The following is a 19,836-nucleotide window of genomic DNA, read 5'->3' as shown; positions in this document are numbered from 1 at the left end:
GCTGCTATTGATGTTTACGTCACTATTCTTTAGAGTATAAATTGAATTTAAGAATAACTTGCTGAGTTTTATTTCTAAATTAATTGTCTGGGAATGTGAGATATCTCTGATTTTTTAATTTTTGTTTTTTCTACCAGAAGCTTTATATTACTGATTAATAATATTAACAAATAATAATCTTCTCCATAGCAAAGTATTACAGTTTTCTCCTGTTATTTATGTGATCAAACGATTTCATCATTTCTCATAAAGATATACATGATAGCGTTTTCAATACATTTTTTGAAAAAATTCTCCCACCTTATTGTTTTTGTTTCTCTTTCCTAGTCTGCTCCCAGTTTTCAAGAGGAGTCTTTGCTATTTTTGGATTCTATGACAAGAAGTCTGTAAATACCATAACATCGTTCTGTGGGACTCTTCATGTCTCCTTCATAACTCCCAGCTTCCCAACAGATGGAACGCATCCCTTTGTCATTCAGATGAGACCTGACCTCAAGGGAGCTCTTCTTAGCTTGATTGAATATTATCAGTGGACCAAGTTTGCATATTTGTATGACAGCGACAGAGGTAAGATGCGGTACTTGATCTGTATGCAGTTTGCTAGATGTATCGCACTGAAATGCTGAATAAGTAGTAGAAGAGTAAATGAGGATAGGAATATTTACCTGCAGCAAGTGTACATGTAAGCTTAAACTTAGAAATGAGCTTTTGGGATAGAAACAAAATTGTTTAAACGAGAATGAAATTATTACAGTATATATTAATAGAATTGCAAGTATGCGCTGATAAGCAATGTGAGATTAATCACATGTAAAACATTTCCTATGAAAAGTTTTTCCTTTTTTTAAAGAATCATCTAAGGAGAAAAAAACTTATTTGAGCATGAAGGGCAATCTCCTACCACAGATTTACTCCACACATGCAAAATCGATATTTGGGCACCAAGCAATCAAGAATCTTGGATGCAGTTCCTGCTTCTTTGGAGATTGCTTTTGATAAATATTTGAGTTCCTCTCCTCTGCTGAACTTAGATTTTTGTTGTTGTTGTTGTTGTTGATAAAACCAAATCCACTGCTTGTGAGCAGTTTACTCCACGGTACAGCCTTCTCAAGTCCTATGCCCTTTTATGGCTATAGTAATAATAGTGTAAGTTTATGAACTGAGAAAAATTACTTGCAAATTGTGGTATATTAATTAGTTTTCTGAGAAGCAGCAGCATTATACAGAAGCAGGGCTTTTTTTGACTGCCCTTTCTGGAATTCCATTATTGTAATTCTGTTTTCAGGTTCTCCTCACCTAGTAGCCCTTGGCTAACTTTTTTCTCTTCTTACCTTCTCCTGCTCCCTTTAAAAAGGGAACTAGATTTTAAAGATGGTTATACCACACCATAGTTTGTTGAGTAATGTGGTAACATTAGATTCTCTGCATAATGATGCCATTTTATACATTATGTTGTTCAGAAGATGAAGGCACCTTCTCAAGAGACAGTTCTTTGTCACTGTTGCAAGCCCTAAAGTTACAAAAACTAATATTGATATGTAGCCTCCAACAGTAATGTCATGTGGTACAATGAAACCTAAGCCCGTTTCTCTGCCAGATGCTTTTCAAATTCACATTCGAATGAGAAACATTCAGTGCCTTTTTAGAAAGGACAGATGTAAAACTACTTGCTTTGCCAATACTCTGTCAATCAGCTAGCACTGTGTAGTACGTGACCTGAGTGTGATTTATATTTAGGAAATACGGAAAAACACCTGATTCTTCTTGTGAGCTGCACTGACTGAATCTGGCCAGGAATAACAGCATGAAATTGTTATTTGTAGTCACCCTTTGGTTATGCCTTTTTTTCTTATTTGTTTGTTGCAATTGTGGCAAGGCACCCCAGTGATAACAAGCTCCAAGGCATGAAACTCCTACCTTTGTGTTGAGTAAATCGTTGCTCCTCAGTGCTCCCATTGATTGCACAAGGTCAACCTGCGGAGTCATGTGGTGTGTAGTCAGCAACACTGACATCAAACCCTGAATATGCAGGCTTCACAACTCCTCTAAACACTTTTGCATAAGTGTTAATGTAGTGACATTGATGTATATTTAAGAAATTTATATATTCATTTAAAATGTTTCCACCTTGAGGAGTGAGATTAGAAAGGTAAAGAGACATACTCTTCATGGAAGCTATAAAAGCTAATAGGAATTAGTTTGATGACTTAAGTCCAAAACAATCATATATTGCTACTTTTACAGCTCCTCTGTGAATAGGGACTGACTTGAAGTGCAGGGCAATTTCATATCAGCCATTCATATGCATGTCCAAGCTATTACTGGCTTAATATGGCTGTTGTTTTCATATAATGTGGATAAGTGTCCTTTAACCTTCTTGCCTCCTTGGTGTTGCCAGTACTAAACAGTGGGTTTTGGAAAAAGCAGTGACATCATTGGAGAATTCTACCTGTAAAGGAATTGCTAATTTACTCAGCCTCTGTTCAGTCATCCTCTTCAGAGCTCACTGAATTAAGAGTTTGCCTCGTGATAACCAAAAGAGATTCAGGCACATGAGGTTCCCAAACAGAAGTATTCCTGCAATTTAAAAAAAGCAACTGAAGTTGGGAGTTTTCTCCTCTGTAGAGTCTCAGTTCTGTTATCACTCTCCACATACTTCCACTTCCAGAGAAGTATTGCTGTGAATGCTTTTTTTTTATTTGTTTTTCATTCTTTTGTGATGTTATTACTATCAGAATAAGCTGAACTGTATGGGGATGACAAATCTGCCACCTATAAAAAGCACAAAATCCAGGCAGCCATTTGGCATCTTTACAGAGAGCATGCCAAGAAAAGAGAGTTCCTAGGAAAAATGGAAGATCAAAGGAATAAAATAGAGAAGCTCTTCATAATGGATAGTATTAAGGTTAATAGCCCTTATTAATTTATGCCTCACTGAGATTCCGTTTATCTCAGAGGAAACATATGGACACATTGGAGGACCTGAAATCTACTAAACGAGATCTGAAACAATGATTCAGATTATCTGTTTCAGTTTAGTGGGCTTTTTTTGAGGTTTGTTTTTTGTAATTATTTTAAATTTCCATTTAAAACATTATTTTGAGGTATAGACTTATTTTAGTGCTTTTTAATGTTTTAAGATATTTTCTATATCTTTCAGTTTGCTTACATTAATTATCTTTTCCTTTTAGCACTAGTTCGCCACATTTGTCTTTAACATGTTATAAATAGTTTATATGTACCCTTGGACTGTAGTTATCTATTATTTTAAAATAAATATTCATTGCATGACATATAAAACTTCATAGCAGTCTTCTTTAAAGATGACATAGAAAGCCAGAACTGTCTGAGATAATAATTAAATTTATGCTTTTGGAAGCTTACCAGTTTCTGTCTTTGCTGAGGTGCTGAGGACGACTCTTGTATAGTGCTGTGTGTCGTTTCCGTTTTCACTGATAAAAGCTGAATTGCTAAATAATGACCAGTCTTAGTTTAATGAAGTATTTACAAATTATGAGACAACTTAAATTTTAGTGCCTGCTTTCTATGTTTATGGGCATAACTGCTATTATTTCTCATGAGAATTACAACCTGAAGCTTCCTTTACATACCATGTCAGACATTTGTCTCAAAGAAATGTCTCCTGGTGTTCTGTGGTTTCAGGGGACATTAATGTGCAAAAATGTCAATTGGCTTCTGAGAAAGTCTAATTTTCTTTTTTTCTAGAATACTATCTGCTGTCCTTAAAATTGTTCTCTAGAATTATGTAGAATTCTCTGGAAGGTATTTGAACATAAGAAGTCTTATTCCTGTAGTGCTATAAGTTGTTAAAATGGAATTTGTTGTATAGCAGAAATTAATTTCCAGCAGTAATTTTCATGTTTCTATACTCTGTTATTTAATCCTTGAAAAGGAAAACCAGTCAAGTAAAATCTTCATTGATTTTACAATATATTGTAGGCAGTTGCAGCTGTACAGACATTACAGCTTCCTGGCAGGAACGTGCCAGAAGGATAAAATGGAAGCAAATTTCTGTAGACTGCTTGTAGGTGTTAGCATTAAGCCTACTTATCTATATGGAAAAATGTATCTTAGCGCATCTTTTCTCATAATCAGGGATATGATTGTAGGCAACAGAAATAACTCTGTTAGCACCATTGCAGGAATGGGAATTTTGCCATAGACCTCAGTGAGGTCAGGGTTTAAATACAGTACTACTCAAGCACTGAGAGCAAAAGCAGTTCCATAGCATTTTATAATAAGCAGCTGATCCTCTTGCCATAAATGGATCACTTTTCTCCTGGAAGACTCTTTCCCAGCATGTGGAATTCCAGCAATAGATCAGTGAAACTGACAAAATACCATTCTGAAGAAGATTGAAACAAAACCAAAAGGTTGTCCTTACAAGGTTCTAGCCTGATTCCTTGCAGCGATGTAAATAGAAATTTCATGCATTAAGAACTGATAAAGCCCACACACATCTTCATTTCTGAATCCTAACAATGTGTGACAGGTCAAACAAGTTATGGGGAAATCTGAAGTAATCTCATGAATCACGTTCTAGAAGCTTGTTATTCCTCAACCTTTATCAGTCACATCTTCTGTTTTCTCCTGTGCTTCGCTAGGCTTATCAACACTGCAAGCTGTGCTGGATTCTGCTGCTGAAAAGAAATGGCAAGTGACTGCTATCAATGTAGGAAATATTAACAATGACAGAAAAGATGAAACTTACCGTTCACTGTTTCAAGATCTAGAGGTAAAAAAGGAAAGGCGAGTGATTTTGGACTGTGAGCGCGACAAAGTCAACGACATTGTTGATCAGGTTTGCTATTCTCTGTTTTTCAGTGACAGCAGTTAGCTATGTTCTGTAAGTAAGTGTAATGAGTTCATTTCACTTAATCCTATTTTTGTGATTGTTACGCATCATTTGGAAGTGATAAGTTTGTATTGAGGACCACATATATATCAGGTAGAAAGTGAACATGCTAATCCTATAATCCCTCCCTCTGCTCAAAGGCAAGATAATTCTATCTGGATGATCCTGTATGGGTTTATATCCTGGTTATTTAAAAAAAAAAAAATCTCGTTAAGGCTATTTCACAACCTAAGTAGTATACTATATTATATGTAGTCGATACACTGTTATGTGTGGTGCATTATAAATAATTATATTATGTCTAGGGCTTAGTTCTCCTTACACCTAGAAAGTATTTTCTACTTCTAATGCTTTTTCCAAGAACCTTTTACATCTTGGGAAGTCTGAATCAACAGCTTCTCTTTTCCTTTTAACTCCCTTTGTAGTTCATATTTCTAAGCTCTTTGTCATTCATACTGTCCTTGGTTCTCTCTTCTGTTTTTCTCCCTCTTAAAGTGTGTTAACCAAAATTCGATGCTGTTTTCCATAGTTAAGGCCTCCTGAGCTTTAAACAGAACAGAAGATTATGTCTTCTCTCCACCCGCGCATATATTATTTGCCAAAACTATTTTTAAAAAAAATTTTCTTTTTTGCAACCACATTGCATTGCTCTGATTCAAATGATTACATTACTTTCAAATCCACCTCTTCAATCCTAGTGTCTAGGAAGATCTTTCTGTCTCTGTATCTTATTTCTTCTTTTCATGCATGCAGACCACAGTGGAAAATTATAAGTATAGCTCCCTGCTGGTTGAGCTTGACCATGTGAGACTGTGCAGCATCTGTAGGGATATATCATCAGAGTGTCGACGTATTGGTTTGAAGGTTTTTTTGAAGGCCTTGTTATTTTGATCTTTGTTATGAAGGTCGTTACATTCTTGAGAGGCTCAGGCAATGAGCAGTGTCCTAAATGGAGTGCATTGTATTTGTTTTATTTAGAATTCATATCCACTAACTGTTTCTGTATTTTTCAAGATCAATTTGAACTTGATCCTATTCTCCCAAACATTTGCAAGCTTCCTATCACCTGAAATTTTTTTTAATCCTATTTTTCTGACTTGTTATCCATGTCAAGAAATGTACAGAATACAGCAATGCTTGAAAGAAATAGTACTTATAGGTCTTCTTCAGGTGATTCAGTATGGCCTTTCAAACCGTTGTTTCCTTACCTTACAGTGACTGGTATTGTCCATGTTCCCTTAGGAGCTTGTAATGATGTCATATGGGACAAAAGCCTCATTTGACTCAAGATATGTTACTTCTACTGTTTTTTCATTATCTGTTAGGCTAGCTACCATGTCAGAGAAAGGAAAGAAATTGCTTTGACATATTTTGATCTTGACAAGACTATAATATTGACTGTTTATCATTTTATTATCCTACAGATTCTTTTAAAATTAAGTATGTAATACTCATTATAATCTATTCTGTTATGAAAGTTTGAATGACTGTAACTTTCTTCAGTTCCTCCTTTTAAGACTTTTTGAAGACAAGAACCCTATTTACCCTTTAGTTACCACTCATTTTTACTATCTTTGTTTAGTAATAGACCTATTATTTTCTTTGTCATCATCTTCTTTTCATTGCAGCTCTGGGATAAATTTTTTGCCCTGATTGCACTTTGATAGATTCTGCCTTGTTTTGAGTCAGTCTTAGATTTTTCTCAGCTTATTCTCACAGACTTGTGCTACTCCTTAAGCATACGAATGGATAAGATTTTGTTTCTGCTAGTTTAATTTCTAAGTCACTGAAGAATTCTAGATAACTGTGGATCAGCCACACAGGTCAGTTAATATAATCCAAATTAGTTGTTCTCAAGATAGTTTTCTGCTATGCCCTAGAATATGATCTCTTAAACTGCTATCAGCTGTCTTATATGGGTTTAGCCTTGAGATTCTCTTTGCAAGATACCCTAGCAGTTTCTGGAGTTCAGTTTGGCTTTTAAGTCCATTATGCTTACACTCTGTTTCTATTAACTTCCGGTCCTTACACAAAAAGGTAAACCCACTTTCAATTCCTCAAGTAGTCTAAAATAAAATCTAAAATAACTGTTTCTCTGTTAATTTTCTCCATCTCTTAAAGTCTGTGCTGATCAAAAGATTTCTTGGCCTGTGAGTATCCTTTGAGTGTGTTGTTCTGATTTTCTTTCATAAAAGCAGAATATGTACTTCAAGTCTTGCTTTGCTACCAGATCTGTTATTTAAAAAATTCTTTTAATTTCTGCCCCCAAACAACTCTCATCAATTTCCTTATTTTCATGAGGTTGCAAGAAGTAGACCCTTTGTATCAGTATCCCTTTTCTTTTTCTATGTATTTTTACTGAGAGACTGGCAACGAGCTTTCTATTGACCAGATTTTTCTTGAATACTGAAGTATTACTTGCATTCTTGCTCTACAGAGCAGCAACTTCTTTACTTTCTTCCTTGCTTTCCATTCTTGAACAAAACTTCTGTTGTAGTGCTTTGATCTTTCCCACCGACTTTCTAAGATGTGGCAACCTCAGGTTCACCTGGTTATGCTCTGTAGTCCTCGGATCTTCCAGTAGACACATGATTTGTTGGCAAAGTTGCTTCATTGTTCTTCGTTTTGTTTCATGTTATAGTTTCTCTACCAGATTTCAGTCTTTTATGTAAGTTGAAGTTGAAAAATATTTCAGTTCCCCAGCTTTCCTAAGATTAGTTTCTGGTCTCTGATTTGGCAGTTCAGTGTTACCATGTTTTTCATTATATAGCCTCTACCTCTTCTCACCCAGCTTCCTTTGCAGAATCTCATTTCCCCCTGCTAACCCCCTTTGGGCAGCTATGCAATTGCTGCCATTTCTTGTCTGTCACTGCTTGAGATGCTAGTCTAAACTACGGACACTGGTGAGTACCTTTTGTGTCCACAGCTGCTCCATCACGGCTTTTGGAGCTGCCACTGAATCTTCTCTGAGTTTTAACTGGCAGCATCCTTAGTGTTTATATGGATGAGTAGCACAGGACAATGTTTTAGAAAGGTAGATTAATGAAATAGTACCTAGTGGCAGTCAGAGCAGAGTTACTAACAATTAATCTAAAGACTTGCAGCTATTGGTTGGTTTCTCAGATGCCAATGACAAACAAGCATTTTTTGCAGAAGAGCTAATAATCTCTTTGGTCTAACTGAAATTTCTTTGGAAGCAGCAGCTGCCAAAGAAATACATCTGAACACAGTTCTTAAACCTTTTAATAAGTAATGAGTTTTAAGTAGTCTGAACCAAGTAACTGTTTTAGAATAATTAAGTTAATATATCATGTATATATTAAACTCAAAAGAAGAATAATTGAGTAACTTCTGTGGCCTATGTAATGTGATTCCTCTCAGTCTCAAACTCTAGTAATATATTCCTGTAAGTTCATTAAAGCAAGTTTACATGAAATGTCATTCGCTACTAGCCCGGTATAAGTTACAGGATACCTATTCTGAATATTTTAGTTGTATGTTAAATGAGGAAATAAATGTATCATCCTCTCTTGATTTAAGTTGTTCTCATTTCAAAAGATGGAAGAAATCTCTAGAGTCCTGTACCTCCCACATCCTTTCTCTAGAGAAGTGTTTTACTTCAAAATGCAAACTTCCCCATGCAGACATAGTCTTAATTAGGATTATTTGGGATTAAAATCCATGCTATATACCTGCCAATGGAGACTGCTGAGAGACCACCAGCTGCCTTTGAGGGAGATTATGAGGAAGCCTTAGAGCAATAAACAACAATTTGAACTTTAAAACACTTCCTCATAGTGTAGATGCTTTCATTAATGTCAGTGGGGTTTTAAACTTTTTCTTGTTAAAGGAACATTACAATTCTGCAACAAAGGGAGCAGGATTTAAGCAGGAATCTCTGAGACACAGTGCTTCTACTGCATGTTGCCCGCTCCCTCCTGCCCGGGTTATGCCTTTAATATACAGCATAGTAATTAGCATTCAGCTCCTCTGTTTACAGGTCTTGGGACTTGGACTTCAACATGACTAATTTCAACCAGCAAAGAATATGTTCAATGGTACATTACGTAAAATAAAAAGTAAGGCACTGAACGAACTCAATATTGCATATCATAAAGCTTGTAACGAGCTTTTACATCATACTGCATCGTGTGGTTTTGAAGTCTCAGTCCATGTATCAGGTAAACATTCTCCATTATGAGGGTATTTCTTCTTTTTTACAGGTTATCACAATTGGTAAACATGTCAAAGGATACCATTATATCATTGCAAATCTGGTAAGCATTTATAATATTAAAATACCTGTATCACTCATTTTAGTGTTTATGAAAGCAGATAAACTAGCATTTTGTTTTAAATGCATTTTACCAAATAGAAAAAACCTAAATTTCTTTATCCTTGCTAAATGAATGCATATATCGAAATGGTATTTGTTTTATTGGCTGAGTCTTTTCAGGGCTTAAATGCCTCCTGTGATATTCCCATCAATGTGACTGAAGGTTACTCAGCACCTTTAGTAGACCTTCATCCTTTTTTCTATGTACTTTAGAAAAGTAGGGTACAGAAATCAGAAAAATAATTTTCTGCATTGTAGGCTGATACATTCATTCAGCAAACTGATGTTTGTTCTCTCACCTCTAAAATCCTTAAAAATGACAGTTCTCACCTTTCATTCTGCTAGACTATTAAGTCTCAGCTTTACACATTTTCATTCCTCAGATTGACTTGGTAATCAGTTTGAATTAATCTTTTTTTGAACATAAGTGATCAGACAGTATAGCTAATAGTGTTCCTAGGGGGGAAAGTTCAGGAAGCTCATTAAGTTCTGTCAAGGCAATTTTTTTTTGAAATTGTGTCTAAAGATGAAGGGCCATTTTACTGACATTAAACTCAACAACACTTATTTACTGAAGCTAAGGAATTTTTTTGTAACAGATAAAGCAGATTCTGCAGCCTTGAATCTCAGTTATTCTGTTCCAGAAGAGAGTTGTGAGGCTTGCATAGTGTGAGTGCCTCTAAATAATTTTTTTTCATCATTTGTTCTTGGACTGTGATAGCATTTGATATAAATTAAAGCAGGGCCCAGAGTGCTCTAATTTACAGTCTGTCTTCCATAGTCCTTTGAGGGGCCTGAGAAAACAGAACCACCATAGTGTGTCTAACCCCTGTCTCTTCCTAGCCTTTGATGAAAACACTTCTCCCCTCCAGGAGGGGAGTATTCTGAAGAATCACCTAGGCAGATATGAAGAAGCCTTAGCTCTAAAGACCTCTTTAAAAGCAGAACAGTGGGGTTTCATTTTTATATTTATTAACTGTTTTTTAGGACAAAGAAGTTAAGGTACTGATACTCACAAAGCAAGCATAAAAGTCTTACAAAGCTTGAAAAATTCCCTAACTTATAGATGTTTGTATTTTGCATTGCAAATGTTGTATAAATAGTATTTCGAGTCTTAAGGGAAATAAACATTTTAGAAAAATTGTCTAGTGTTTTTCATTATGTTAACTGGTTACTATTTTAGCCATTGCTTAAACGTACTTTAAGTTTGTAACAGTAAGCTCCTACAATCTAAAACTTATCAAGTCTTGTATTTTAAAGCTGTTTGGTATCATGTTTCGTTCCTACAGATTTATACAGTTTAAATGCAAATATTGTTGATCTTTGTATAGTATCACATCAAATATATATGGTAACGATTTTAAAACTGTGTTTTTGTCTGTCAGAAAGAAAACTTCTCTACTACTTGATCATATCCCGTCTTCTTCAATGTATCTACCTTCTTTCTTCTTTTCTTGACTGTAATAGTGTTCTCCTCCAGTCTGATCAAGAAATTGATCTATTTTCAGAACAAAACATACTGATAGATGGAGAAGGGGTCAAAGTATACTAATGATGTTCCTGTTTAAACATTAAGCTCACAGTAATATTGAAGAAAGTTTCATGATCCCTGTAGAAGTGTCTATATTAGCATGCAGCAACACATCACTGCTGAGTATCATTAATATGCAGTAATTAAAGAGCACCCAGTGTAGCAATTGTAGCAACTTCTGATAATGTGAAGTTGCTACTTTGTGTGTTCACTCAGAGCATTCATTTGAACTGAAGTGTCTGAAGTCAGTATTTCATGTAGATTCATTTGTATGGCTATTTGAGGTGAGTTAAAACACAGAATATGGAAAACAAATCATATGTCCTGTTGTAAGGATGAGAAGTAGTTCTTTATACCAGAGGGAGAAGGCAGAGGAGATGCTAAGTCCTTCCATGTACTTTAGTGTTCCTGGCAAAAAGGGGACTCAACGGTGGCTGCAGCTATTGCTGGCCAAAACTTGCTTGCCTAGCTGTTACTCATGTCAGTGTTCTCTTTCTCATTTAAGCAATCCCGTCGAAGTTAACAGGATTGTTTAGGAAAGTAAGCATGGCATGGTCAGGTCCACTCAGCCCTTGCGCTATGAAGGTGTATGTCTGGTAAGGTGTATGCCTAGTAAGCAGCAAGAGGTGTTGCTGGCTGGCAGAGCTGACGACTTAATCCTGGCAGCCCAGGATTTAAACTTGGATCCTGTTTGAGGAAAATGTTGGCCTACAATTCTGTAGTAGAAGTCATATGTCTATGCTATTGAGAGATCTGCTAAAACTCTTGGAATAACAGACATAATGTTTTCTGTGCCCAGGGATTTACTGATGGAGATTTGTCAAAAATTCAGTTTGGAGGAGCTAACGTCTCAGGATTTCAGATAGTTGACTATGATGATCCTCTGGTGTCAAAATTTATACAACGTTGGTCAACACTGGAGGAAAAAGAATATCCCGGTGCACACACTAGTACGATTAAGGTATGGCTTTTGTTTCTTTAAATCATGACAGATGTACAGGAAGTGAGAGAATTGGAGTAGAAAGACAAGAGACAGAGAGAGCCCTTCAAAGTCAGCTGTGCCAACGTGATTTTATGTTTCTCTGGGATACTTTTAACACTGTCATAGGACTGATTGCACAAAGATACTGCACTGTCAAAAATGTTGAAGACAATTTTAGTTTTTCTTGTGTCACTAAATCTGCACCTGACAGCTTGTTAGGTAATTGTTTTGGGTGTGGTGGTGTATTAATTATGTACTGACCCTTTTTGGTTTTTCTGTTTCTCTGTGTTTTGAAATGTTTTGAAGGCAAATATGTAGTCATATGTAGACTTCCAGGAAGCATAGATCTAGCACTTCGTGATATAACATAATGTTCAAAAGAAATAGTAAAACATTTGCATTGAGACAGATGCCTGATTCCTTCAAAGACTTTTAAAATTAAATGATATGCCTAAGCGTTGTGGTTTAACCCCAGCTGAAACTAAGCACCATGCAGCCACTTGATCACTCTTGCCCCTGCCCCTGCCAATGGGATGGAGAGGACAACTGGGGAAAAAAAGACCTCGTAAGTTGAGATAAAGACAGTTTAACAGGACAGAAAGAAAATAATAATATACAACATATATATATCGTATATTATTATTTATATTAATTTAATATTTTATATATATAATACAAAACCAACAATGATAACAAAAGAATATACAAAAACATTGATGCACAGTACAATTGACCACCACCTACTGACCAATGCCCAGCCTGTTCCCGAGCAGCTCTCAGCCAACTCCCCATGGTATGAAATATCCCTTTGGTCAGTTTGAGTCAGCTGTCCAGGCTATGCTCCCTCCCACCCTCTTGTGCACCTGGTAGAGTGTGAGAAGCTGAAAGTCCATGAATGCTTAGCAACAACTGAAAACATCAGTGTAGTACCAGTATTGTTCTCATACTAAATCCAAAACCACAGCACTATACCAGCTACTAAAAAGAAAACCAGCTGTACTGCTTAGCAATAACTGAAAACATGAGTGCAGTGTCAACGCTGTTCTCACACTAAATCCAAAAATATAGCACTATGCCAGCCACCAAGAAGAAAACTAGTTCTATCCCAGTGGAAACCAGGACACTGAGGTACAGAATCATGGTCTAATTTCAGGCCTGAGTGACACAAGATGTGACCCTGGGCAAGTGGTTAAACATCTTTACCTCAGTTTTCCCTCTGGATAAAACTGGGATAATAGTACTTTCTTACCTTGTATGACTGTTATGAGGATCAATTGGTGCTTTCAAGATGTTAAAAAGAATAATGTGATTTTAATGCTAAATAATTTTTCTTTTAAGTAATACAATGAGAAATTTTATTAAGAATATGTGTACTTTAAATAACTCTAAAATGTATTAAGATAAAAAGATAAATGGCAAATGTTCTAGGCATAACTTTTTTTTGTGCTATAGTTTAAATATGAAGCATATTCTTGACTTATAATGAGATGGATTAGAAGTTTCAGCAAGGAATGGAAGAAGCATTTTTTTAAATCCTGGAACAAAAATCCTTTAAAAGCACACAACCTTAATTTAAATTAAAAAATGAAGTTTGTAAGTTCTCTTTTTCTGAGGCCAGATTTGTGGGGGACTAAGTCAAAGCTATGATTTTTCTGTGGTTATTTTTGTGTTTTAAAATCTTTGACAGAGAAGTGAATGTCTCTTTTGATGTTTGAAAAAATCAACTAGAGTCTGTATCATTCCTTTAGATACATTCATATTACATAGGTGTGATACATGTGATATGTATTGCTCTCATTTAGGAAAAAGGGAAAAGATGTGGCTGTGGGTGATTAATCCAGTTCTTCTGTCTCTCTGATTCTTGAGTGCCCAAATCTGCCTACCTACCTACTAATGTTGCAGAATCATAGTCTGGAAATGATCAGAGTGAAATGCGTGACTAAAGTAAAAAAGTCTAACTGAAACCAAGATGCTGTTTTTCTCATTGATGGAAAAATAAATCAGTGGGACACAATGCTAAGGATTCTGGTACCTCTGATATTATTTGCAGTAGGGAGGAAATTGCATCTGTGTTAGATAAGATGAAGTGGCTGCAATGTTTTGTTATAGCATTAAAATCTGTAACTTTATCACAGGTATTCCCTTTATTTTTTCTGTGATAGGTCCTTTCAAGTGTACTAGAAATTGAACGGTTGAAGGAGAGCATTTGGAATATCTTATGGTTTGAGGTTTATTTTGCTATGGATAGGAAAAATAAATTAATTGAAACATATATTTTCATGAGTTTCATTAACTTAAAACATGTTTTAAATTCAATTAAAAAGGCTGATCTGTCTTCCTTTATATATTGTCTGCTCAAGGAATATGCAGGATCACACTGATATTCTGTCAAGAGATTGAGATTTATGTTAAATTATCGGATAACTTATAAATGCTGGAGGTGTTGATGGGAGGAAGAAAGTAGATATATATTGCCATGTTCGGAGAGATTGATTGTATCAGTTACTGTATTTCTTTGTGTAGCTTTCTATCTTTTACCTTTATACACTTATTACTTGTCATTTTTGCCTGCCATTACATGTAAGGACAGAGGTATGTCACGTTTTGTTCCCATCCTTGAGGGAGCTAGAGGCAGAGAAGAATCATGGAAATCATAGAAACACAGCAAGAAAGGTCTTTGAGCAGTCAGTCACCTGGTCCATTCTCCCTGCCTGAAGGCAGAATCAGATACACCTGTGCATTTCCTGTGGATCGTGATTTCACAACTTCCCCAAGCATTCTATTTCAGAGTTTAAATAGTCTTATTTTTGTGCGGTTTTTTTTGTCAACCTTAAGTCAGTTCTTACATCACTTAACCCATTGCTCCTTTATCTGTTTCTAATGAATATGAGGAAGTTCTCTCCTTTTTAGCTCACCTTCTGCTCTCAGACCCTGTTTGTCATGAGATACACACTAACACCCAGATCTGCATTTTCTGCACTGCTTTTCTGTACTGCTGTCAATTTAGACAGTCTCATACCATATCTGTGCACCTGATCATTCCTTTAAAGTTCAGCATTTTCATCTGTTCTTATTGATTTTAATTTTCTACCTGTCCTTCCTGAACGTGCTATTCCTTCTTATATTAATATTCTAGCTGTGTTTGTTATCCTTTCCTTCTTGGAGTAGTGTGTAAACATCTGAGTTATCGAGCATATCGCCTTACTGGTCTCTCGTTTGTCCCTTCCATGATCTTATGAATAACCTTTCTCACCTTTTGGTTTTGAGGCAGCTATTCAAGTTGATACTGTTTATAAATGAGCTTTCATCACCCTCTTTGTTTTTGAGGCGGATGTCCAAATTATTACTTTTTGTAAATGAGTTTTTGTCAGCAGTTTGCATGGAATCTAGGATTCCAAAGCTGTCACGACAAATTCTATATGAAACAGATAGGAAGGCTTATAAAAGTTCTGTATTATCCATACAGAAATGAGAGGAGGTTACATGCCCCTAGCAGTAATATTATCCCTGGGATTGCAAATGTTATCTCATTGCTGGCAATAGCATTGCAACTGTGTTGTATTGTCTCCCTATTGTAATCCAAAAGGAGGTATATGTTCTTTTTACATTATAAAATGCAAGTCAATGAAATATGACTGAGCTGATGTGGAAAGACATCACAGGACCCAAGTAGAGTCCTGAAAATGGAGAAAAACACTTATTTCTATTAAACAAAAAAGGGTATTTCAAAGCAACGTGCTTTTAAGAAAGAAAACCATTGTTGAAAACCTGTTCCACAGGTGCCCAGAAGAGGCCTTGGATCAAATTGCTTTAAAAATGTATCTTTACAATTTATAAAATATTAATTGTAAGAAACTGCAATCTTAGCACATAGATGAGAAGAGACACTGATTTTATTTGTTGCACTGTACCTGTACTGATAAAACCCAGAAGATTTAAAGATTAAACAAAACACTTAAAACTAGTGCTTCGCTGCCTTTTTACAACAGGTCTTCTCAACTTTCAAAAATAAAGCTGATATACTGTTTACCTCAGATTAAATTTAAATAAATTTGCTGTAACTAGGGATGTTACCAGTCTCTGCATGCAATTCTAGAAGAGCTAATAATGTGTAGATCTTGAAATCTGGCAAACTTCTTTTGTCAAATATCAAAACAAAAACCACCTTTAATTTTATGAAGGCCTAATAATAACAAGTTGAAGTCCTCTTTTGATCCATTATCCTGTATTTACAAACATACTGGGCTTTCTGAGCCTTAGTGTGGCAGGCCTTTTGCCATTGTGGAAGGACACTGAAGGACAGCATATCTATTCACATCCAAGTGCTCCAGCTTCCTAATCCTTTTAACCCATTCTGTTTGGGGGCAGACTTTGGTCCAATTCCAGGACGAAGTTCAATTCGTACCTCTTGAAGGCTAGTGAGACGTGATGAGTACTAAGCGATCCTACTCTGTGATGAGCTTTTCTAAGAGCAACCTTAGGCTCGGTGCGTGCAAGAAGTATCTGAGACAACTTGTGTATGATGCATACAGAAACTACGTGCAGCATGCAGTAAAGAATTTGGGGCTGCCTCATTGAAAACTTAAAGCAGCTCAGACTTGTAGAGAATACCATTGTGTTGGAAGATGGTGACAACCCCAGTACTCATTGCAGTTGTTTTCGATGGCTTTAACAGCTGCATGCTGGTACATTATATTTCAGATATTCAGAATTCATACATTTGTATTTCAAGCTTTATAATCTCTTCCTTACACATATATACGATCAATGCATAGCTAAGATGGCAAAACAAGAGGTTGGTTTTGCCTTCTAGCTTTGCCTTTAGTAGTTTCACATTTTCCAGTCTCTTTTTTTGTAGCCAAGTCATCTAATCTTTTGGAAAATTGTTATGAAATGCTTTTTTATTTTTCTTTTTTTTCAATGATAATGTGATTCTAGAATTTGAAGTGTTTTTATAGTACCCCAAACAGCGTGCTTTTAATGATAAAAATGTGAAAGTTGAAAACTGCCAATCTTAAACTGTAAGTCAGGAAGAATGAAGCTTGTAATGCAGAGCTGCTGGTTTAACTATACGGGTGCTGATTTACCTCAACGATGGAATGCAGAGAACATGCAGACAAATATAAAAGTACTTATGTAGCTTGCAGAAGTAATTAAAATTTAGATGACTCACTAATAATATGGAACAAAGCAAACAGTGAAAACATTTATTCAAACTGGAAATCCAGAAGGCATTGGTCTGGATATAGATGACTATGCCAAAGTGTACAGTTAATGAATTAGACAATACCTTCATTTTGGGGCATGCCTCTTATGATTGCAGTGTGTTGGAAAATGGTTTTATAATATCCAGCCTTTTAATAAGAGTTGCAAGTCATATTCTGTTGTACCTGCTACAGTTTTAGTGGAAAAATGTGATTGATTATTCCTGAGTTCAAGTAATTCCATGTAGATTATAATGATTTATAAATAAGAATTAAAAAAAAATAGTTAATTTCAGTATTTATTACAGGATTTAATCAGGAACTGAACTGGAGTAAAATTATTTTTTTTAAGTGCCCTTGTAAAACTATAGTCTTGCATTTGTGAGATTTTTCTATGTTTTCCATTCTTTGTTACATAAAAAATACACATCTAGCAGTTGACGTTCTAACTACCTGGTTTCACTGGGCTTTTGAATCTCAGTATTCAATCTTCTCTACTTGTGAATATATATATGAAAAATGTGGGCGTAAGAAATTTCAGTGTTAAACTTCATACTTCTTTTCAATAACTTAAGGCTCTTTTGCGCAAGTAATCACGTATTCCGGCATAGTTGGTTGTTAGGTTTTTTTTAAAAGAAAACTCAATTAAAGAATGAAACGTTTAGTCAGTGAAAGCAGCGGGTGGTTTGAGGCAATATCTGTAGATTTGTCTCAGACATACGAAGGGCCTATTGACCCAGATCCTTCGATCCTGAAAGTAAAAGTGGCTGAACTGTGCCAAAGCAAAAGTGTTTACAAGCCTTCAGAAGAGAACTACAGAGCCAAGTCCTGATGTCCCTGTGCACGTCTGTTTCTTTGACTTTGAATCCACCTGTTCTTAATAATTACACGTGTTTATGCGTCTTCAGACAACGAAGTGCAGTGGATTTCTCCTGCCTATTTTACCTGGAACTCTTTCTCACTTTCTTCAACCAGCAACTCACCTGAATATGACTGATATAAACAGAAAGCTACTATTCCTTCATGCTCTAAAAGTGTTCAGCAAGATGAGGCATACCTCTGACCTCACCAAGGTCAATGTCGTTTAGGACAGGAGAGCTTGATGGAGAAATGAGAATAAGAGGAGAAGGATGAGTGGTGTACGAAGCTGAAAGGGGCTAAGGGAGGAGGAGAAGCACTGAGGAGGATAGCTTATGTGAACAAGGAGAGGAAACATGCAGGCTTATTGCTGGGGCAAGGCTGGTATTAAGGACCAGTAAATGTAGGTAGATGCCTATATTAGCCAGTATGGGGTGGCAGAAAGCAAACATGAAGTGTTCATTGTTGCCTGTCAGTAACTATTTCTTGGTAAAATCAGCAATCTGTTAAGATTAGCGTATTTAATTTTATTAGTATTTTACTTGGAATTAGATTGGAGGAGACAGGAGAAAGTGTTTCATCTTGAGATAACTGGCAAATACTTGTGTTTTGGGGTAGGGAAGAATTGATAATGAAAATAAGGAGGTGTAGTTTAGGATTTTTTTTTGGTTTTAAGACTTGAATTATTACTATTAGTTTTAAATGGCAGGTTTTGGAAATTTTTAGAATACTGCAGTATGTATGATGAGAACTCTCAGATCCTGTTGATTGTTTTTTTTCTTTTTTTTCTCTTGGTAAGTGATTTTTTTTTTTTTTTTTTTGAAGGTATAGTGTAATATCAAGTCCAGGTATCCCTCTTACATATTGTTACAGAGAATGGTGATGATTCAGAATATATTAAAACCAAATTAAAAGAGCATTTAGTGTGGCTCTATTTAATAGGCTAGTCAAAAATTCCAATCTAAAGAATCCTCATATGAAATTTCAATTTAGAATAATTTCTGTTGCAGTGTTGTTCAGCTTCTAGGGTAAATAATTAATTTCCATTAATCTATATAGGGCTTCTTGTTGACTATGAGTAGAAATAATATAGCTGAAGAGCCTAATGGAATTTTGAACTTCTTATCATTCATATAGTGTCAGTCATTTTATAAAACAGAATGATCTAATCTATAATCTCTCTTATAGCATTTTCATTACTTACACCAACCATTAATTTTCTACTAGAAAATGATCTAGAATACATTTCTATCATCATCTCAGTAACTTTGTCTTGGTTAAGCTCAACTCAAGGATATTTACCATAGTTAATAATGCTTGGATGGCCGTTTTTATCATGAAAAGAGCAGTGATTAAAGACTATATTTCGGTAAATATTTCAGTAAAGGATCATTTTGTATTTCAAAATTCATGTCTGCTGTAAGTCACATATGCTTACTGATTTATGACTAATCTTAATTTTTGAAGAGGAAGTCACTTTTGTGATAGAACATAGGAATTTAAAGAGACTCAAGTGTATTTTTAAGGTAAAGCAGTAAAACCTCCCCCCAAAAAACCCACAAAACAACAACCAACCATACCTCCCCCCCAAAAAAACAACCCCCATACTTTAACACTTTAAACATTTCATACTAGCTCTTTCAAATCCATTTCTTACAGCATCATTTTTCAGAGAAGTCTTTTGCCTTCCTATTTGTACATTTTGTTCTCATCCTCGGCTTTAATTTTTCCTACTTGGTCACTTTTACAAACGTAGGCTTCAGTTTTTGCTGCTGGATTCTGCTGATTTTTAGCACTATGAAGAGTGACACACTTTTCTCTAGCTTAGCCTTGAAGAAAAAGGTTTTACGTATTCATATGGTGATTATTAAAAAGGCATATGTTCTTTGTGGTTTACAGTAAATTAAACATGATTTTATCATTAGTGGCATTGCTGTTTTGCAAGTGCATTCTGTTTAAAGTTAGAAGTAAGAATACACAAATAATTGTAAAATCTTATTTATTTTGTCAGTATGTATATTTCTTCACAGGCAGTGGCATGGATTAGAG

At 35.6% G+C, this 19,836-nt stretch overlaps 1 protein-coding gene across 4 annotated transcripts in view; it reads left to right on the top strand.

Annotated features, from left to right (window-relative positions):
• The window catches only part of GRIA2 (glutamate ionotropic receptor AMPA type subunit 2), a 94,265-nt gene that overhangs the window by 45,149 nt on the left and 29,280 nt on the right, over positions 1–19,836 (top strand). For 3 of the 4 annotated variants that reach the window (XM_086611301.1, XM_086611300.1, XM_086611298.1), the window contains exons 3-6: positions 328–567; positions 4,626–4,822; positions 9,100–9,153; positions 11,543–11,704. In XM_086611301.1, the coding sequence (XP_086467427.1) occupies positions 328–567; positions 4,626–4,822; positions 9,100–9,153; positions 11,543–11,704 (653 nt within the window). The remainder of the gene's footprint in view (positions 1–327; positions 568–4,625; positions 4,823–9,099; positions 9,154–11,542; positions 11,705–19,836) is intronic. The other variant, XM_086611299.1, reaches the window with a different exon arrangement.

The sequence above is a fragment of the Tauraco erythrolophus genome, chromosome 5 (genome assembly GCF_009769465.1).
Source record: "Tauraco erythrolophus isolate bTauEry1 chromosome 5, bTauEry1.pri, whole genome shotgun sequence".
Lineage (NCBI taxonomy): Eukaryota > Metazoa > Chordata > Aves > Musophagiformes > Musophagidae > Tauraco > Tauraco erythrolophus.
Note: the sequence above shows the minus strand (reverse complement) of the source record. Positions and strands in the feature narration are given on the sequence as shown.